This window comes from Heloderma suspectum, chromosome 3, assembly GCF_057233095.1.
Source record: "Heloderma suspectum isolate Gila_16-S chromosome 3, 16-S_ref, whole genome shotgun sequence".
NCBI classification, from domain to species: domain Eukaryota; kingdom Metazoa; phylum Chordata; class Lepidosauria; order Squamata; family Helodermatidae; genus Heloderma; species Heloderma suspectum.
Genome location: NC_139460.1, coordinates 88,307,330 through 88,329,859, shown reverse-complemented (window position 1 = coordinate 88,329,859; position 22,530 = coordinate 88,307,330). Strand labels below are relative to the sequence as shown.

General features: G+C 41.1%; 1 protein-coding gene across 13 annotated transcripts in view; it reads right to left on the bottom strand.

Moving 5' to 3' along the window:
* TTC3 (tetratricopeptide repeat domain 3) overlaps nt 1–22,530 on the bottom strand; it is a 97,093-nt gene that overhangs the window by 52,799 nt on the left and 21,764 nt on the right. For 11 of the 13 annotated variants that reach the window (XM_084843697.1, XM_084843705.1, XM_084843694.1 and 8 more), the window contains 12 exons: nt 22,011–22,073; nt 20,395–20,449; nt 16,981–17,143; nt 16,831–16,879; nt 15,063–15,171; nt 10,962–11,019; nt 8,717–8,774; nt 7,465–7,540; nt 6,333–6,470; nt 4,078–4,158; nt 2,761–2,873; nt 1,495–1,621 (listed from right to left, as the gene is read on the bottom strand). In XM_084843697.1, the coding sequence (XP_084699823.1) occupies nt 1,495–1,621; nt 2,761–2,873; nt 4,078–4,158; nt 6,333–6,470; nt 7,465–7,540; nt 8,717–8,774; nt 10,962–11,019; nt 15,063–15,171; nt 16,831–16,879; nt 16,981–17,143; nt 20,395–20,449; nt 22,011–22,073 (1,090 nt within the window). Of the gene's footprint in view, nt 1–1,494; nt 1,622–2,760; nt 2,874–4,077; nt 4,159–6,332; nt 6,471–7,464; nt 7,541–8,716; nt 8,775–10,961; nt 11,020–12,154; nt 12,244–12,630; nt 12,773–15,062; nt 15,172–16,830; nt 16,880–16,980; nt 17,144–20,394; nt 20,450–22,010; nt 22,074–22,530 lie in introns of those variants that run through there. The other 2 variants (XM_084843706.1, XM_084843707.1) reach the window with 2 other exon arrangements.

Here is a 22,530-nt window from a genome sequence, read left to right as displayed (position 1 = left end):
GCAGATGTCATGGTAGGCTTTCTTATAGAATGGGTCCGACTTTCACTTTGGTAATGAAAAGGGTTTTATAATTTATTGTCATACAACAGAGGTATGGGTCATGGTGGTTTTGTGGTTTTGTCTATGGATCCCTTTGGGGTCAAACTGACCTTTGCAGAGTTTTAGCTCCCCTTAGAACATGGCGGTTCTTTAGGCAATGGAGAAGGTAGAAGAAATAGGGAGAAGATAGCCTATATCCCTCAGGGAATACTTCCTAGATTCTATACAGTAACTGAGGCCTTGTCTCAGTTACACATGCTCTGGTTACAATCCAGCCTAGACTACTGTAATGAGACCATTACAGGGCTGCGTACCTTGAAAGGCTTAAAAGAGGAGCAAGTGCCCTAATGAGACAGACAATTCCACTCCAGGAAAACTAACCCAGAGTGGGGATGCAAGTGAAAGAGGAGCAGCAATGGTGCGTGCATGCGTGCGTGCGTGTGTGTGTGTATGAATATTTAAGACAGAAAGACTAAGAACAGAGTATTAAAAACATATTTAAGCTAAATGTTTCAACTTCCACCTTCATCAACAGCACAGCTACCGATAAAAGGCAGAATCTGAAACCTTTAGCTTAAAATATATTTTTAATACTCTGTTCTTAGTGTTTCTATCTTTCTTATACATTTTACCTTAAAACTGACTGCATCCACAGTGGATCCAGCGCCTCCTTGTTGCCACTACCCTTGCCTTGAGTGTTTTACCACTATCTATTGGAGCCAGGCCAGAATTCTGGCATAAAAAGAGTAGCCACTGATGATTGGGGGGTGGGGGCAGTGGGGGAGAGAAGTAGCCCATTCCCAAAGGGAGCTGGGTTTTGTCAGTCTTCTGCCACGCATCCTGGAGCACCGCATGGGAGACACTTGCGCAGAGCATCAAACTGGCAGACGCAGCTCCTGCTTCTTTGGTGCCAAACACGGCAGCTGCTGCAACCATTTTCCCTGCGTCTGGGCCCAGGGGAAAGGGTGTCCTCCCACAGAGGAGTCTACAACCCTCTTACACTAAAGAGCCCTGCAACACTGGCCCTCCAATCTGCGCTTCTGCTGCTTGCAGCTAGGGATGGTCCTGGCAGTGTCTCCTTGCCTAACTAGCTGAACTAATTTAACAGGGGAAAAGAAAAAAGGAGAGAGAAGCCCCTGAAGAAAAGGCAGCCTTGTGAGCTTCCAGAACTGAGGCAGCCTGCATACTCTGTAGAGACAGGACAAACTGGAGGGGACTCCTCCCAGGGGAGGAAACAGTATCTACCAGTACTGAGTGCTGAAGTGGATGGACAGAATCATCCATCTGAGCATGTCTGCCTCCACTGAGCAAGAACGCAAGATCTTTTGCTTACCTAATTTTCTTCTTGATGCAATTGTAATGATGAAGCCAGGATTTATCCTGGACAGCCACCACGTGAAGTGACCTAGGATCAAGGTTTAAAAAATGTATTTACAGGATAGCATTCTTACTTACTTGTAATTTCTCTGTCCTTGTCTCTTCAATAACTACTGAAGTTGTTGGCCACGTCAATACACCAGGCACAATTTTATGACTAACCATGGTCTTTGATTTCATGAATTGGTCTAGAGCTTCTGAAAACCTACAGTGTACACAAAAAGACACATGTCTCATTCTATGTATTCAAGTGTCCCTGTCATATTTCATGCATTGGAATACAAAGCAACTGAATGGAATTCAACCCTGCAATTTAACACACTATGAAAATGGGAAGTAATTGATCTGTGGAATGGTTAGCTCTGGCTAATTACATATAAATTTTCCTCCTGTTAGAAAGGGAGAGTCTATTCTGGACTTCACCCTCCCTTTCAAAGCAAAGAATCAATGCTTCTGGCAGGACAGCTTCCAAGCTGCTAATACTGTCATTACTCATCCTGCGTCATCAAATTGCCTTCCTTCCTAATCACTTTGGGCAGTGGCTGTCTTCCCTTGGGCAAACAGGCAGATTCCTCCATCCCTCAGGCAGTTTCTCTTGTTATCAGGAGGAGATCACATCCATTTCCTTGAGAGAAAGTAGCTACTGAGAACAAGAGGGAAGCAAAAACAGCCCCTGCAGCAGGCTGCATGATCTAATGTGACAGAGAAGCCCTTCTTGCCAGGAGAGGCAGACAAGACAAGGGGATAGTAAGGGAGCTTGGAAGTCTTCTTCACCCACTGCTTGTGTTGCATGCCATGAACCCAACCCTTCTCCCAGGGGCTAACACAGGCAGGAAGGCAGTTTGATTGCAAATGCTCTGCAACTAAAAAGGGAATACATGCATCAGTCCCAAGCCATCAGATGCAACTGTTGGCTAGCGCATCCCTTTCCTGATTGATCCAAGACCACTGGTATGTTCTTAAAGCTCTCACTAAACACATCCTTTTGTTATTTAATCTGTCATATACAGCAGTGGAGTTACAGGGGGACAATAGTGAGTAGATCTCCCATCATGAAGAGCAGTATTGGTAAAAAACTGAATAGGCAAATGAGCGTTCTGCATGTCACCCTAAAAGTACGCACATATGAAACCAACCCACCCGCCAACATGACCACCGAACCTACTGTTGTCCTTTTGTGACCCCATGCCCAACCCTTTTTCACTAGTGCCGTCACAGTAAATATGTAACAGCAGACAAATTCAGAAGTCAGAAAGCAAAGTGTTAAAAAACTTGTTAAGAAATACCTGACGGCCTTAATTCAGGGAATCAGCTCATTTTTTAAAAAAGAAATATACTACTCACCTATTTTGTCTCAAATATACTTTTCCAATTCCATAATGTGCTAAGCAATCAAATCTCACTTTCTGGTACTGCTCAATTATGTTATTAAAATGGTCTTTGGCTTTGATTAGTTCCTTAAAAAAAAAAAGGCAGTCTGAGAATGGCTTCAAACACACACACAGAACAGCAAAAGACACAGCATTAAGGGTAAACAGGAGTGAACAATGAGTAATGTATAGATTTAAACCATAGAACATGAACACACAAGGTAAATTCAGAAAAAGAGAGAGATTGATTTGCTGTTTTAATTGCACCAGTTGTTGCTGCTGAAGAGGCAAGCCACTGTTCGGCATCAAAAGTAGCTTCTCTCAGGAAATAATGCAGTAAATACAGCAATTAAAGTTTTGGCCATGAGCAGTTCTGTTTGGTTCCCAATTTCTCTTACGTAAGAACAAATCCTAAACCACAGCCTGGAGACAACCAGTGATTCCTGGTTCAGGTGATCCATGAGGCTACCAGGCATGCAACTGTTGTGAACCGCCCAGACAGCTTCGGCTTTGGGGCAGCATAAAAATAAATAAATAAATGTAAAGAGAAATTCTGACGTTATCTCTGAAGTTTCTACCATATGCTAAAGTAGAAACTCACATTTCAATTTAAAATTCTAACTGAACAGGCACTTGTTTCCTCAGCAGTGTAAGAGAACCTCATGCACGTGTGCAGGCCTGCCCTACAGATGCATATGCTTTTAGCAAGTGGTCTTTTTCTGTGAGTAGGAAAGGAGCTGTGAGAAACATGCAGAAGTAAAGTGTCTAGTATTCATGACACATATATGTCACAGGGATCATGGAATTTCACTAAAAGCAAAAGCAACATCCGCCCCTTCGTTAAGTTGTAAACATCCGACTATCACCATTATAAAAGTATTGTGTGCCAGATGGCATATTCACACCAGGATAGGAGCCATGAGATTTCTAGACTCTGTACCTACAGATTGTTGGACTGCTGAAACTCTAATATTCATTATTTTAAAATAATTTGCCCCCATGAATGCACAACATATGGTTAAAATATTCAAATCACAGAAGAAATAAAGATAGTACAACATATTTGCATGTTTATCACAGGATTTCAAATATAGATTTTGATATTTGAAAACTGTTACAGATAAAATGAAACAAGTTGGCATTTCTCTTCAGTTATGATATTTTGCAGTATACAGCTTAGAAGAGAATAAGTCATGAACAGCTAGACAGTAAGTTTTAAGTCAAAATTCATCTACTATCTTCACTGTCATTTTAATAAACTGTCAAATATGTAAGAACTTAAAAGTCTTACCTCAAGCTGCCCCGTTCCAAGGAGAGCAATGGCATATCCATAGATGATTACAACATAGTCAACAACAGCAAGATTCAGTTGCTGCAACAAGTTTGGGGGTGAGGGGTGGGAATTGAATAGAAGACAAGGAAATATTTGTCTGTCATTAAAGATGTTACCTCCAAGAAAGGAACATAACAGCTGGAACAGAATAGTTTCTCTCTCTCTCTCTCTCTCTCTCACACACACACACACACACACACAGATCCTGGATCTGCCTTCCCCAAGAGTAAGGACTCCACTCATGGCAGGTCTCTCTGCCCAATTTTTAGCGATTCCCTCTGCCACACACACCACAGCTGAACCCATTCAGGGAAGTTTTATGCTGGATAAACTGAGCTGACTGAAGGGGACTTCCCCACCCCCTCCTTTCTACGGCAGCCTCTCCAGCTCTCTGAAATGCTACACAGAATATGTATGTGTGTGCGCACGTATGCGTGTATATATATCTATATGTGTATATGAAAGATAGACACTCATAACAGAGTAATTTTAAAATATATTTAGAGCTAAATGTTTCGGCTTCCACCTTCATCAGTAGCTGTGATGTTAAATGGATACCAAGAGCGGCAGTTTGGAATTATATTTTAACTTAAAACTGACTGCATCCATAGTGGTTCCAGAGCATCCTTGTTGCTTTGCTCTTGTGCTGCTTTACACCTACCTCTATGTATGTGCGTGTACATGTAAACGTGTATGTATATGTGTGTGTATGCATATATACACACAATAAAATAATTTATATTTAAATATTCCTGTTCTGCCTTTCAGAGCTAAAACAGCCCTTTCAAGGCAGTACACCCCCCAAAAAAAGATAAAAAAGATAAAATACAAATCCACAGTAACAAAGCAATTCAGTCAAAATGCCTACAATAAAATAACAGCAGGGATTAAAATGACAACTAACTGGATGTAAAGAGCCAGGTCTTTAGAGCATCAGCATGGGAGCCAGCTGCACTTCCTACTGAAGGGTATTCTACAATGGGGCTGCCACCACTAAGAACCTGTCTCTCATTCCTGCCTGATGGATCTTACTGACGGGCACATGAGAAGGGACTCTACAGCTGATGTTAAATGCCAGACAGGCTCATACAGGTGCAGGTGTCTTTCAAATATCTTGGTCCCAAACCATTTAGGGTTTTAAAGGGAACAACCAGCTTTAAAGGGAACAGCCCTCAGTCAGGTCAAAGGCCGTGGGGTAAGACAGGAGTCCCTCCCCCAGCAATGCCTTCTGGGTTCGCCCCTCCAGAAAGGACCAGAGCCACCATACCATTCCTTCTAGCCCCACTCTGGCCTAGAGACCCAGAAGGATACCATGGTTGATGGTACTGAAAGCTGCTGAGAGGTCCAGGAGAACTAACAAGTTTGCCCTCCTCACATCCAGTCTCCAATGTGTTATCAACAAGGGCAACCAAGGCTGTTTCAGTCCCAAAATTATTTACATTCTGAGCTTCTGTCTGCTCAGCTGCATCTAATCCCCAACTATAGCCAAGTTATTTGTCCAATAACCTGTTACCCCACATCTTGCAAAGTATCTAGCCTTTCTGAAAACTGAATCTTATTTCTAAGTTATTAATAAGTTATAATTTACTATGATGCTAGAAAATAGAAAGGCGTTTTCCCTCTATCTACACAAAATATACACAGTTTGGAAGATATATTGAAAAAAAATTTCTTTCACACACTAAAACACCATTTGGTTAATACCTTATTATATTTTCTGGCATTATCAGCTGTTTAGTACACCCATTTAAGTGCTTCTTTATATGTTTATGGTTCTTTTAAGCACCCCCAAGAAAGCTATAAAGCAGGGAGGGAACCTCTTTTGGCCCGAGAGCAAAACTGGTCCCAGGCAAGGCTGTCAGGGGCCACATAGCAGCAGTAGGAGGAGCAACTGTCCAAAATGGGCATAGCCACTGCTGGCATGCCCCCCCCACACACACATCTGTGTCCTCTCACACCCCCACAGCCACTCACACACACTGAACCGGCTTTGCCTAGACCCTGCCTTTCCCAACCAGGGGTGACACGAAGTGGGCAGTTCCCTTCTCCAAGAGGGCAGGGTCTTTGGGGAGGGGCTGGCACCTTACAGGATGGCCTTTGTGGGCTGGATGGGGAAGCCTGGCAGGCAGAAAGTTCCCCATCCCTGGGGCAAAGGCTAGTTGTATTAAGAAGGCAGAACTGTTCTTAACACACCATGACATCCTTCCTATTACCTGTAGTTGGGATGGATCTAGAATATTCAATAATAGTGCAAAGGACTGTTCAGCACTGTGAAAACGCTGATCCATCAAAGATGAGTATCCGTTTTTTATACAAGTCTTCAACATGCCTAGTGAAGGTAATACATCGACCTGCAAAACCAACAAGGAACAAACAAATGTTGTCTTTGTTATCAGAACATGAATAGATGGTGTTCGATTTTAATGTGTTATATGTTTATTCCTTTTTATAAAATGTTACCAAAGTTTAGTTCTGTAGCTACCTTACAAAGCTCAAACCACTAGCAAACTGTAAGAAAAACAGCAACATGCCTCTGGATAACTTGAGACTCAATCTAAATAAGCCATACAAAATATGAATTATGCCAAGGTGCCAAAACTAACTGAAATATCAAGAAAAAAATGGAACAAGTCATCCGCAAGATCTAACTGCTTTTTCTTTAGGGACCTGTTAGCCCCTTTCCCCTAGGAACAAGAGCAGGGGCCAACCTGGGTGGGTAGGGATGTCACTGTCCACTAAGAAGAAAAAACTTTAATGACAGATAAATTCAATTATTTCAACCCAATATTCTCCAACTCCCAGTAAGACAAATTGGTCTTGTTCCTTACAGAACGATCCTATTGTACAATCCTCAGCCTACATAGAAAAATATGGCAAAAATGACTTTTGCTTTTACAGCAGTCATCTCAGTTTGGACTGTAGGCCGATCTGAAGACTACTGAGAACATAAAATACAAGTGTGGGTGGGTAAAGATCTATGCAGCACAGCTGGCATAATATCTGTTTTTTTCCTGGACTTTAGGCTAAGAAGAGACCCCCTTCTGTGACTAGGAAACTTGTATACAATGTTTTAAACATTAGTTGGTCCAAAAAAACATACACGCAGTCATCTAGAAGGTGTTTCGAGTGCACGCCACAAAGACTGACAGAAGTCCCAGTGCAAACTGCCTGAGCTTAATTATTCACTGGAGGCTGCTGCAGTATAAATACTCCACATGCCTTTTACCAACTTCATCAGCAAGGTGTTCCCAGCATCCTTTACACATTCAACAAATTCATATGTTTGCAGTGCTACATTCCCATTCTAACAAGTCATAAAAGTGAATTATTTACATATTCTGTTACCTCTTGTACAGTACCACAGGGAGTATTCTGCTTGTCTAACCCTTTTTGAGAATCAATTTTTGAGTTTACCTGGTCTCTGCAATTAAAAATGATACAGTTACTTTTGTCATTAAGGGTTTGAATGCACACATATTTCATGCTCCCAAGAATTGGGGAGCTTGCTTCCACAGATCTTTGAATCCCTTGGGATTTGGTGCCCAAACTGACTCTTGACATCATGTGCTTTCCAAGTTCATCACCAGCTCCATATAAAACACCTGTCTAAGCAGAGCTCCACATTTTCTCTCATCATTACAACTGTGCCGCTGCCCCTCTGGCAAGCATGACAAGCTGCAGTCTTCCTCCAAATTCCTCTATGTGCTTTGATAATTTTGTAGGAGAAATAATTTATGGATAGTAAATCTAAATAAGCAGCCCTCTGGTTATCCTGACAGGCTCCTTACTTCCTATCTATATCTGGGTCCACAGAGATGTGTTTTTTCTGATGCAGAGAACTACTCAAGTCATTTTACACTCAACGTAGTTACTTTATAAGTAGATGCTCATAGCTTAAATTTAAAACATTTATAAACACCAAGCAAGCAAGTGTATTGAAGACAACTACAGAAAGAATTTGATACCATGGTATTTGTTGATAAAGCTTACATTAAGAAAAGGAAACAAGACAAAACACAGTGTATACATTACCAATACAGATTTCTGCCAGCAGAGATTACTCCCTGCCGTGAGCACCCACACAAAGTACTGTCCCTCTTAAAGTTTTACACTTGAACATGATATGTGATATGCTTGGCTACTATACTCTTAATTCCACCTCTTCATAATTATTCAAATTTGCATGACATCGTATTTTTACTTGCACATTTCTGTAGAAATTTCCCAACTTGTTCTTTGTAGTTTTGACCTCTCTTGGACATGAACTTTGTTGAAAAGAATGTTTCTTGTAATGTTCCCTTTTTCCCAGGTCAAGCTTCCTGCCAGCAATAGGTCAAAAGCAAACTTTGGCTCATGCTGCCATTTTAGCTATGTGTCTCTGATATACCCGAAATGACAATTGCCTTAAAATTGCCTACAACCTGTCCCTGAAGTATTCTTCAATACGTAAATGATTGCTTTAAATTTTTTTAAACATCCACTGGTCCAATAAAAGGGTTGAAATAAAACTCCAAGACACTCAAAAGGAAAGTTCTGAATCCCATACAAAGTCACAGGCAATACAGCTCAAACAATATAATGCAAAGAAGAAGTTTACCTCGCCTTCTCAGAATCACCCATTTTGCTCCTTGGTTTTCTTGGATTTTCATTCAGCCCTGTGATGAGAAAAATACTATTTTCAACCTGGTTATTTATCTAAAAAATCACTTGGAGACACAGAGGTCAGCTTTGTGCTTAAACATTTCAAAGAAAAGACTAAGAAATCATACAGAAAGATACACAGAAGCTGAGAAACTGACAAGGCTGCAAAAGGCATCTAGTCACATAGATAACTAGTAATCTTATACTTAGGATCTTGAATATTTTCCCAACATTGTACAGAGCTGCCTCCTAGACATTTGATGCTGGCACCTTGAACTATTTAATAACATTGCAGTCCTGGTAAATTACATTTTTGCTGATCCAAAATGTGAGCATAGTTTTCACTTGACCTATAACTGAAAACAATTTTTCTTTTCACGTGGAAGCTATTTTGGCACTTTAATTAAAAATAATAATAAATAAAATTAAGCACCCAAAGTTGCATTAGCTGGTTGTTTGCAAACTCTACAATCTTCTGATTATTATTTTTGAAATTCCATTTTTAGGGAAATGGAGTTTACAGAAGTTATTGCAAGTTTTTAACTTCTTCATCAAGTAGCATCATAAAGAGGTCAATACTGTAATGGTTCTTACCAAACAATTGTCAAAATTATTTATGCTGAAACTTAAATTGCAACAAGAGGATATTCAGAGCCAAGAGATTCCCTATATGTTATAAGGAAACAATAAAATGATAGTTGGGCAGAAAAAATGAAAATAATATGTTGTAGTTCTAGCAGACAGATAAAGAAAACTCCCACAGAACATGGGATTTCAGTTCTACATAGGGATGGGCGGATCACTTACCCAGTTCAGGCTGGGGGGGGGGGGTTGTCCACAGGCGGGAGGAGGCGATCCCTCCCTCCCCCCGCAATCTGTCCAGGCTGGCTCTGCTCCGCGTTGATCCTGCAGAGCCAGCCGCCTGCTTTGCACCGCTGGCGAATGGCGATACGGCTGGCAGCCATTACCGTGCTGTATCGCTGTGCTAAGTCTCCGGATGCAAATTTACGGCTGCATTTAGGTTAATCGACCAGCTTTACAGCAGCAAATGGCGCCCACTACGCCATTTCCGTCCGGAGACTTAGCACAGCGATACGGCACAGCAATGGCTGCCCGCCATATCGCCAGCAATGCGGAGCAGGCAGCCAGCTCCACCGGATCGACACAGAGAAGGATCCGACCCGGATTCTAGGGGGAGGTGGAGGTGAGTGCTCCGTTCCGCCACAGGCCCCAATGGGGCCAGATTCTTGGAATCCAGCCTCATTGGGGTCCATGGTGGAATTCTACCCCAACCCTAGATCTATATCATCTCTTTGATACTCTGTCACAACATATATGGTAAAGAAATAGAATGCACTGATTGCAAGGAGGTCATAGTTAAGATCATAATGTTAAAATTTGTTTAAGGATGTACCAAGGTTGATTTTAATACAGGGACATATATTAAATATAGGGACATATAGTCACATATGGCACTAAAAAAAAACATGAATAGGAATCCAAAGAATTCAAAAATGAGGGAGGGTGCATGCAAAATGGCAGCCAGTTACCAATCCCTAAATACTCATTTATTTCACAGGACTCCACTAGTTCTAAGGGTATAGTCACCTTAACACAGGAAGGAGATGCTTGAAAGTATTCCTCTGGATCACTTTAAATCAGATCCTGTTTGACTCAAGACAATCTTTCCTGTTTGACTGGCATTACACTTAAGATCACCTCAAATTTTCTAGGCTGTCTTGCATTTTATTGGTACTCTGCTCCTCTCATGAAAGATGGCCCACTGGACCTTTGTTTCTACCTTGATGACTCAAACAAAAGCACACACACACACGCCCCTAATTACTTTTGGAAATGCTATTTAAAAACAAATGGATCTGGATGTTTCAAGTTAAATAATGGAAACCAAATGAGTTGAAACGTAACATCCACTATAATTGGTATAGTACTCTCAGGGACTGACCAGTTCCAAAGGCATTTAGACATATTACTTTAGGGTGCAATCCTATGCATGTTTAGACAGAAAAAAAGTCAAACAACTCTCAAATTCTGACAGTTGTAGGACTTCTTTCTGCCTAAATTTGCATAGGATTGCACCCTTACTTCGGCACCTAAGATTTGCCCATTATACACTGTATCCCAAAATACTTTGGGATGCCCTCAGTTTAAGCACATATGACCCAACTACTTTACTAACTTACCTGAGTTAAATTCTGAAAGCCGATCTTTGTTACCTTTAGTTAGTGTATTAGCAGTCACCTGTTAAAAGATAAAATGTGAACTTGTCCACTGTTGTGACAGAAGTGTATTAGATACTCTGCAGCTACAGAAGAAAATACAATCCAAGCATTGCAAACATTTAAACTTGAGAAGATACCCAGTGATTTGAGCACGCCTACCTTAACTACAATGGATGGAACGTTTAACCAAAAGCTGGCGAACACCTGCATGTGAACACTTCTATCATTATGCCCATTACCCTTCTTTTTTGACCCTGGTAAGTTTATTTTTCTATTAGTTGTTTGATGAGAAATGAGCATGTTATATTGATAACAATGTGTATACTGTATTTTATGGTTTTTAATTTTTGTAAACCACCCAGAGAGCTTTGGCTATGGGGTGGTATAGAGATATAATAAATGAACGAACAAGCATTGTGCATCTTCATCGAAATAAATGAAAGGACTGAAATGCTTCCACCAAGAACTGACTGTCCCCCTATAAGTTTTAAGCTCCAGAATACCTTAATTGTCTGACTGTGCTCCAAATCAAGAGCATGTACAAGCATCTGCAGTGCCTGTACCATTACAAACCTGAATATTGCAAGGATCCCTGGGAAGAATGCAGAGCATCTCTGTGCACTATTCAATGAAACTCAGTGTAAGCCATGCCACCTGGTATCGAGGGTGGAGGGCAGGTTTTGCCTTCACTGCATTTTTACCAAATTTAACAGACGCAATTCATCCATTCCTCTACTGCCTGACCAAACAGAGAGTTTTAATAAAAATAAAAGTTAAAAGGTTCTCTTTTTGTAAAGCTTCACATGCCTGGTTCATAAAAACCCTAATATGAGAGCTGGTGCAACATATTGAGACTAAGAGATTGAGCTCCAATTCTATGATCCCACTTTGAATCTCACCTCTGTCATGAATTCACTAAGAAGTCTTAGGCAAGCCATTTTTTTCGGCTTCGACACATCCCACCCTCCCCATTTGCAATATAGAGATAAGCATACCAAACTGTATTACAGAGCTGTTATGATAATTACAAGTTAGTGTATTGAAAACACTTTGAATATCTGAACACACTATATAAATCCTCAGTATTATCCTACTGATCCTGTAAAAAAAAAAAAAAAAAGCCCCCAAACCCCACAGCCTGCCACAACTCTTACCCCAGATAACCTCCTGAAAAAGAAAGTCAGCTTGTTTCCTCACTGCTGTTGACTGATAGGAAGCATCTGCTGTTCCTCCCTTTCAGCCATTTCTGTATACAGCAAGCTAGTGAAAGAAGAAAGCTTCCCAGTTATTTTTAATTAATTAATTTCCTGCCTTTCTGCCAAAAATGGCGCTCAAAGTGGCTAACAATAAGATACAGATTAAAAATAAAATCTTAAAACAGAACATGACAAATAAATTAAAAACACAATAAAATAAACAGTGCCCAACCAATTAAAACTCCTTTCAGAAACCAAAGCCCTGCCTGAATAAAAATAGCTTTGCCTAGTGGCAAACAGACAACAGAGAGGGGATCAACCTAGTCTCGCTCAGCAGGGAGTTCCAGAGCCTCAGAGCGCTACTTGCCTTATTAACTCAATATCTGGCCTGCATCCATGAGGCTGGCTAAAAACCCAATCTAGTTGTTAAATACCTGTTTATTCTTGCCTTTGCAGAACTTTCCCCCCATTGAAAAGAAGTACTGTTATTATTTCACTGTTTACTCTCATGTTGCTGATCTTCACCCTAAATCTTTCTCTTTAGTTTCATTTTTCCAACTGACTCTTTTCTCTCCTACCCCCTCCCTTCAAGAATTACTTTCATATTCACTGTCTTGGATCCAGGTGATCCAGCTAAGCCAATCACCTTCTCAGATTCAGATCCAGGACCAGTGTGAGATTTAATACCAGAGAAAATGATCCAAATCTCATTGGTGATTAATCCAGAATAATCGATAAACGCTCTATATAATTTTTATCCAGGTAAGTAAAGAGGCCTGGTTAAACACCAAATAGGACACCATCCCCCAACTCAACATAAACAATCTGCAACCCTGTTCTGTTTATATCAAAGACTAATCAATCTCATCAGCCCTGTCTTCAGGACTGTTACAACTAAGAAACAAAACAGAGTAAATAAGAGCACCGGGAGACAAGAGTTTTATGAATAACAAAACCCAACATGAGCATGCCCTTTCATTAAGATCTGGATCAGAGGCCCTGCTCTGGGTGCTACCATCTGTGAAAGTAAAGAGGTAGGGCCTTTTCAGTGGTAGTGCCCTGGTTATGGAATGCTGGAGCAACCTCTGTTGTTGTTTCAGATGAAGACATTCCTTTTCTACCAGGCTTTTTTAAACAGATAATGTTCTTTCTGCTGTTCCAGTTTTTAATGGCATTTTCCTGCTTTTAATTGCTGCTTTATTGCCATCTTTCTGCTGCTTTTATTATTGTCTGTAACACATTGTGGTGTAGTGGCTAAAATGTTGGACTGGGAGTCGGGAGATCCAGGTTCTAGTCCCCACTCGGCCATGGATGCTCACTGTGTGACTTTGGGCCAATCACAGACTCTCAGCCCAACCCACCTCACAGGGTTGTTGTGGTGAGGATAAAATGGAGCAGGATTTCTTAAGGAGTAAAAAAGATAGGATATAAACGCAATAAATAAATAAATAAATAAATGGCTGGCTGGCTGGCTGGCTGGCTGGCTGGCTGGCTGGCTGGCTGGCTGGCTGGCTATTTTTATCAGCTGGGTGGGGTGTGCCTGACTTTATAAGCTGCCTTGGATGCCTGTGAAAAGGCAGCCAAAAAACTTAAATAATGAAAAATATTTAGTGAAAACAGAAGGGAGCATAACATCAGACAGATAAGAAAGCCAACATAAGAGCATGCTATGATTTTGCTAAATCAGGGTGAGGTTCTTAAGAGTTATAGGAAATCTTAGCAAAGTTCACACTTAATTGGCATGCAGGGACGTTACTCGTAGAGAGCAAAAAACCCTTCTCCCTTTTACACAGTGATTGCATTCATGCATAGCACCAAACCACAGATTGATGTTAAGAGAATAAGCAGGCAAGAGCCTCAGGCTCACATGCTCCCTCCTCCCTTTCCCCAGAGATTGAGGGGAACAGGTTCTGTTTCTGGGTTCTGGCAAACATAGTTAGATGTTTCCTCCAAAACTAAGAAACTGGTCTGAACAATCCAGCATCAGAAGACATTAACAGAAATGTCATTTGTATTATATTTATTATTATGGGCTCTCTACTGGACCCAGGGTCTAACCACTTATCAAAGCTGCTAGAATCCAGGAAATAACACCCTATCTCTCTTCAGATCATTCACTAAGGATGCAATACCGGGCGTGTTTAGACAGAAAAAAGTCCTACAACTACCAACATTCTCCAGCCAGCATGGCTGGCTGGGAAATGCTGGAAGTTGTAGGACCTTGTTTCTGTCTAAACATGCATAGGATTGCACCCTAAGCCTATGTGGATGAGGCTGTATTTCTCCTTTTATGCCCTCCAGCTACCAGAGTTCTGAAATGTTTCAGATTCTCAAATTATGAATATTTATGACCTACCAACCTAACCGGGTGGACATTTGTTTTCAGTCTCATATTGAGAAACATTATTTTGTCCAGTAACTACAATCCTTTCTTCTGGAAAGTTCTACTTACTTGTTATAGCCTAATCTTATGCCTATTTATTTGGAAATGAAATCCACTTTTTCAACAGGACTATTTTCATGATTTTAACAGAGAAGGTGACACACCTTAACTATAGAGCTTCTCGCATAGCACCGGAGAGGGCAGAGTTGTTACTTTTTTCCAATTACATGTTCACAGTCCTTGAAATATCCCTAGCAGATTGTTTCCTCCAAAGTTCAGAGAGCTTTAAATTTAAGTGGGAGAAAGGAAAACAAATCTAACCTATACTGTAGCAGAAGGTTAGTGACAGGAGTATTATGGATGACAAAATGAGTAGTAATACTCCTGGAAACAATATTCACATTGGAGGAAAAATCTAATAATACTGTCTTCTAAATAATTCCTATCAGTAATACAAACAATTTAACAACAACGGAAACATACCTTCGTTTGCTTCTGCTGACAAAGATGGTGGTGAGGTTCAGACTGCTTTCTCTTTTCATTGTCAGATTTTTTTGATTCTTGGGTATGGATTGAAGCAGATTCTGAAGAACTAAACAAATCATTCAAGGGACAGTTTTACCACACAAATAAAGCAGAACACATTGCTAAGAAAATTATCCCAGGTAGGTTATACATTGTTTTAGGATCTTGAACTAATCACTTCTATAACTGCTCTTTGCTAGTAAAATAAGTTACACCCTACCACAAGGTTTGAAGAAATCTTTTCTGTAACACTTTATACATACAATCAATACTGTTTGCAACTTCAGCCCTGTTCAGGCTTATCAGGTTTCACAACTGCACCAGAAGTTCCACTCAGGTTCAAGCAAACGTGAGCAGAACTCCCTTTCAGACCTTGCAGCTCAATACCACAAGGTCTGAACTGAGGGGGGCAGGGGTGATGCATGTGGAGATGCAGGGGGCGCGGCCAGCATGCACGGCTCCATCCCAGTACACACTTTGACCCCTCTCATCATCTCTTGAATGCATGAACAGGGCTCTTGATTCCTTTGGAACCCAGGTCCCCTCTTCAAAACAGGAAGGTGGCAGTTGGGATCTTACGGTAGTACACATCAGTTTCCTGCCTTCTATGAAAGAAGCAGAGGGAAGTTTTGACTGGGACTCATCAGTGGAAACATCTCTTGCTAGCACTGAAATAACTTCACTGGCTGCTGATCTGTTTGGGTGATTGTTGGGTTAACTCTGGGTTGTTTAACCCGTAAACAACCCAGAATTCCGGGTTCTGACATCAAAACAACCCAAGAACAGTGCGATCTTGGCTCGTTTCAGAAAGCAGAAGCGGCGAGTACGCAAGAGGCAGCACTCCCCATGGCCACACCAATTCCTGAGTTGTTTAACCCAGAAATTGGGCATTACATGAGAAATGGGTTAGTGTTTTTATTATATTTTATCTATGTGTTTTATCTTGTTTTTGTAAATAATTTGGCATGAACCCCCACGGTACTTAAGAGCATGTTGTCAGCATGACTTCATGTGGATTCACTCTTGACTTGCTTTTAAAATAATTAAAACCAGAATGTGTGGAGAATGGCAAAAAGGTGCTTTATTCCAAGGGATATTTATGTGCAGATAACAGTTCTAATGCATATTAGTGTTTGTGAGAACTGAACCAGAAGACAGTAGGATGGTAGTGTTTTTAATTCATCCTAAATTTAAAAGAGATAATCTTGCAGATACATCCTGGCTTAAGGCTTACAGAAACAAAGCAGATGCACACTAAAACATTCAATCAATAGCAAATAGCGTGCCTAAACTTTGTGCATTTGTCAAAATCGGCACTAGAACCAAATCTGTACCAGTAGAAAGGAAGGAAAGGTTCCTCCTGTGCAAGCACCGGGTCATTACTGACCCCCTAGAGGGACACCGCTTGCGCTGGTGTTTTCATGGCAGACTGTAGCGGGGTGGTTTGCCATTGCCTTCCCCAGTCGTGACTACCTTTCCCCCAGCAAGCTGGGTCCTCATTTTACCGACCTCAGAAGGATGGAGGGTTGAGTCGACCTGAGCCGGCTACCCGAGACCCGGCTTCCGCTGGGATCGAACTCAGGTCGTGGGGAGAGTTTCGGTTGCAATACTGCCACCTACCACTCTGCACCACACGAGGCTCTTGTACCAGTAGAATATATATTTAACTAGTCATTGTTTGATTTTTATTTACTCTGATATATGACTTTTCTGCAATTAAACTTACTTTTTCTGAAATACTGGTTTCTTCATTCTATGTTTATTTTGTTTCACAACTAAATAAATCAAAGAAAACAAAATCACTCAAGTCACTGAATAAGTATTACCACACAAAGTATTTTACTGTATATTTAGAGATAATCTTAAAAAGGAAAACCTCCAGTTTCTTCCATTTGCATTTTAAGTTTCTCATGTTGTTGAATAAGATCCTTAATTCCTTCAGGATTATCTTTGCACAGCTCTTGACCTCTCTCATTGGCTTCTAGTGCTTCTTTGAGTTTCCCCATGAGTGACAGAGCATCACAGAATCGATAGTGTCCCTACAAAAAGCAATGAACAAAATGCTCAACACCGCCCCTAAAATAGGAAGTTCTGCCAAATGATACCGTTTAACAGCTTGCTATACAACAATAAATGTATTCTCTTCATATGAGCGTGTAATAGTTCAATCCTATGTACATTTACCCAGGTGAGTATAAGTCCCATTACATCCTATACAGTTTATATCCAGGTAAATGTGCATAAGATTACACCCTGAGTACAGTATTATCTCATTTATCCAGCTAGTATGAATTTATTTATTAGAATTATAATAAGCCTTTAAATCTTCCCAAGGTGGTGTACAACCAAATTTTAAATAAAAAACATAGCAATAACAACAACTTCAGAATTTACAGTTAAAACCAATCAGCACCATATACACAACAGATCCAATAGAATCTTAACTCAATTATAGGCGAGTCTGAAGGCTTGTTTTAGCTTGTTGCCCTCATCCATCCCAAAAACACACTAGTTCAACCATTTCACAGCCTCCCTGGGATGAGTAGATGGAAATCAAAGGCAGAGCAGAGTCCCATCTGCATACTGGTAACACTTCAGCCCAAACCTCCCGATTACTTCCCTCAGCGATTTCATGTAGATATTGACAGGGTTGGCATGATCGCGGGGCTAAAAGAAGCTAGTGTGGCTCCTTCCCCCACTCTTGTGTGCACTGTGCTCATGTCCATTGTTCTTCATAACTACCTGCGCTGCAGCGCAGGTGAGCGTGTCATCCAGCCTGGCACACAGCACAGCAGTGGTAGCTTCATACCCACCCCACAACCCACAACATGCAGTGGGGTGAGCTGGGTTTGGATGACACGCTAACCCATGCTGAAGCACGGTAATTATATAAGCAATGGGAGCACGCGGGGAAAGGGGAGGAAGCCACGACGGCTTCTTTTATTCCCACAATTGTGCGAACTCAGTCACTAAAAACCATAGGGGACAAGACAGAACCTTGTAGGAACCCCACAGTGTACAGCAATAGTCTCCCAGCATCACCTTCTGAGACTGATCATCTAGGAAAGATTGAAACAACTGTAACACCGTGCCTCCCAAACCCAACCTGAAGAGACAGTCCAGAAGGCTACCGTGGTTGATGATGTTGAAAACCACCGAGAGGTCCAACAGAACCAACAGGGTCGCATCCCACCCACTGCCACCATCCATTCCCCTGCGTAAGGCATCTACCTGAGTGACTAAAGATTGTTTCCATCCCAAACCAGGCCTGAAACTGGATTGGAATGGATCTAAATAATCACCATCGTCCAACACTGCCTGGAGCTGAGAAGCCACCATCAGAATGGAAGACTGGATACTGGGCAGTAATTATCCCAAACCACTGGATTTAAATTTGGTTTCTTTAACAGAAAGCCTCACTATTGCCTCCTTTAATGCAGCAGAGACTGGCTATCCCTCAAAGAGGTATTAACCATCCCTGAGCCTGTATCTGCAACCCAGGACTGGCAGATTTCACTAGCCAGGATGGGCAAGAATCAAGGGAACATGATAGCCCTCAAACCTCCTAGCAGTTTGTCCATGTCCTCAGTTTGCAGAAGATGAAAAGTATGAAAGACATCCAAGCATTTAAACAAACAAGGAATATAGCAATGTAGTTTTCACCGCTATGCTGACAGTGAGGAGACTACTGAATTCAGATAAAAAGGGGTGTATGACTGCTGGCCCTTCTACTGTAACTACTGCTTATCCTTTAATAGAATAATTGCATTGGAATAGTTGCATAATTCATGGTAAAATAAGAACTCCACTTAGAGTCATTTTGCATGCTTCTCTCTCAATTCTTCTCTTTTTTTAAGAACTGCAAATATACAATGGGTTGGATCAAAAGATGTCTTTCTATGACAGGAGGAAGAGATTTTTGCCCATTTCCCCTCTCCCTGCAGCCTCCCCCATGCCACTTCCCACACAGCAGAGGGTTCCCTCTCACCCCTGGCAGCAGATTTTTTGGACGCACAGGGGGAAATAGTGAAAATCTTTTCCCCCGCACCATATATAAGCAGTGCTGATAATACCCTTTCCATGGGAAGAACCCCACCTATGGGATCTTTGGATCCAACTCTATGTTTATACATGAGGGAAACCTACAATCAATGTACAGCTACTTTAAACTAATTATATTTAAACATTGCACAACACAGATCTAATGCAGGGGTTCTCTGTCTATCCCCAGGCTCCCCTTGAGAGAGCTGAAAATGACAGAGGCCCACCAATCACAAAATGGTGGAAGATGAAGGCAGAGTTTGGCATAATCAGCTGGCAATTATTGATACAGGAACATAGGAAGCTGCCTTATACTGAGTCAGACAACTGGTCCATCTAGCTCAGTAATCAACACTGACTGGCAGCAACATTCTAGGGTTTCAGGCAGGAATTTTTCCAGCCCTACCTGGAAATGCTGGGAACTGAACTTGGGACTTTCTGCATGCAAAGCAGGTGCTTCACCACTGAGCCATGGTGCTTCAGTTTCATACTGCTATCTAATCCCTCTTTGGAAATGGCTAAATTCTGTGAAACAAAACATTCCTTGTGGCAGAGAACTCCATAGTTCAGCTTTCCTCAAGTTAAAGTACAGACATTGGCACTGGAGGCATCATAACTCAGCCTCCACATTTAAAGATGAATTTGCTGATCCAGAGGTTCTAAGTAGATAAGGCTTTTTGTTTTATATTTTCTTCCTTCTCACCCCACATGCCTCTGGAAGTATTCTTATTCATCTCCCCTTCTCCTTCCACACTTAATTTGTAACCTGTCTCCCCACACTAACTTTTCCTTTCATCCCTCCGTCCTAGTGGAGCTAATGGGTGGGCTGCAGCACTGAGGCCCAATGGTAGTCCCTGGTGCACAGTTTGAGAAACACTGATCTAATATGTACTCATTAAATATGTGGGAAGAAGCCAACGAGACCATGCCCTAAAAACAACTGACAGGCATCCTTTCAATTAAGAAGAGGGCAAGGACATCGGTTCTTTGTTGTTGTTGTTGTTCAGTCGTGTCCGACTCTTCGTGACCCCATGGACCATAGCACGGTTCTTAGCTACCCACAACTATTATATACAGGAATATACCCTACAGTGACCACAACTTTTCAATTATTTATAACTAGCAAGATTAGCTCAAAACTGGAAGTTTACCAGCTTCTTGTTTACATAATGGTTAAATGCTTGCAAAGTGCAATGCTCTCAGACTTGAGTCACAGCAGCAACAGATTTACGAAATAAATGTAACTAACCTTTGGCCAGTTGGGCTTCAAAACGATGGATCTTTTCCCATCCCACAGGGCTTTACTAAAAACAAAAATATCAAGTTTAAGATACAAGTGATTAAATAAAATGTTCTTATTCAGACTGAAGAGATTTTCAAATAGCAAGACTAAGTCTGAATAACTGAACAAATTCTACATTCCCACTCTTGAGAGTAGACACAGCAGTCTTCATCCCTGGAATAACTCTCCTACTGGTGGAAGCCCGGTTCAAATTTTGGCTTCAACAGGGAGAGGGACAGCCCTGCCTTCCCAGACCTAGCCTAGCCGATCCGAAGTCCCTCTCCTCCCCCACTCCACAGTACTACTGAACAAAAGACAACTGTCAGGCTACACCTCTTCCTTCTAGTAGGAAGCACACTCCTCCCAGGTTTCCTTCTGAGTCGCCCCACAAGGATACAATGGCCCTGTTCGCAAGTAACAACAACCCACTGGTTTAAAAACCAATGAGTTCTTGTGCACGAGCAGGTGTGCTGCTTGCAGTGCACACATCTCTTCTGCTTTAGCATACAACCCACAATTGCCTCCTTCACAGGTTGTGCAGCATGACATGTGAACCCAGAGTGCTGATTGTCTGGGGCTAAACAAGCCCGCGGTTAACCCAACAAACTGCGCTCTCCCACTTGTGCCTGACAACCCAGTGGTTTTTTAATTGATGGGTTGTTGCTACGTGCGAACCAGGTTAATGAAAAAAAAAATGCCATAATCGAACCTGAAATAGTTCAATGGTAACAGAAAAATACTGGGTGAATAAAGTCATTCCCCTTTCCCACCGATAGAAAAATACCTAAGCTAGCATGAATAGTTAGTTAAATAGTAAGTAATCATTTGTATAACTTTATTTGTCTATGACATATGTGCAAAATTTGGCATTATCAGCTGCTGAACATTCATTTTTGGCTCATAGTAAACTAGTTTCTGCAACCAGTATCACAAAACATTGGCTGTGGTCCAAAGAGCCACTTACTGGAAAGAACCTGCACTCACCCAATTTAACATTTTGACTTTTTTTTTTTTGCTTCGAACAGTTGATCCCTATGTCATATGAAAAACTGCTTTTTGAATATTTGCAATTTCAAAGTAGTTGACCTAACTACTTCCATGGTTCTTGGATCCTGGCCACTGTGTATTTTTGCCTTTAAAAGTGCGCATTTTAAAATTTTGAGACTAATGTGCACTAAATACAAAGCCAAGGAGCATCCCCGACATTCAGAGTTCCAAAAAGAGATTTAAAAAGGAAACACCTCTGAAAACTAAGAGATTAAACTTTTAGAAATTGAATTTATTTTCCATTTATTTCTCCTTCCATCCAATCAAACAAAAACAATTGTTTTTTCTCCTGCAACTGTTCCTATATGAACTAAGAATGATACAATTCATACTTCTATGGCCTTAAGTTCATTCTTCCCTATGCCTTGATTAAGGCAAGTGGGTGCAGGATATGTTGAACAAGTCTATGAAATGATTTAACTCTACAGATGTGGAGAACAAATGTTTCATAGTTTACTAAAGCAACTGGATTTAAGAAACAAAGCACTATGTTTTGATTTTATTAAGGTGAGTTCCATAGGAAAATATGTACTTACATATACTGTTCAGTTCGGAGAAAACAAAGGGCCCGATTGCCATAAAGAAGGTGATTTTCAGGCCTTAAAAAAAGTTAGATTGCATTCAGTTTGTAAAGCACAAAGCTATGACTTTAAATGCTCTCCTGAAAATTTATCCATGGATTTATTCCAACTTAAGTTTGGTGCTGGAATAAATCCTGAAGTTTTATATGTAAATATCCAGATTAGCTTTTATGTCCTGATTTGGATTTCAGTCAGCAGTAACACCCAAGCAAAGTTTTAAAAAGTTGTGATCTACAGAACAACCTCTTTGAGTAGTATCTACTGTCCAGTCTCCTTGAGTTGGGAGAACTCAGAAAAAGGAAAACCTACAGCCCACAATATCACCCTAGCTATAGCTGAATGTCACAATTATAGCAAATACGCATGAGTAGAGTTTGCTGCCAACAGTGAGCATCACCTACAGCCACATCACTCACTTTCAGTAAAAAAATTTCTGCAAATGGTGGGTCCACCAAAATACATTTCCTGGTGTACT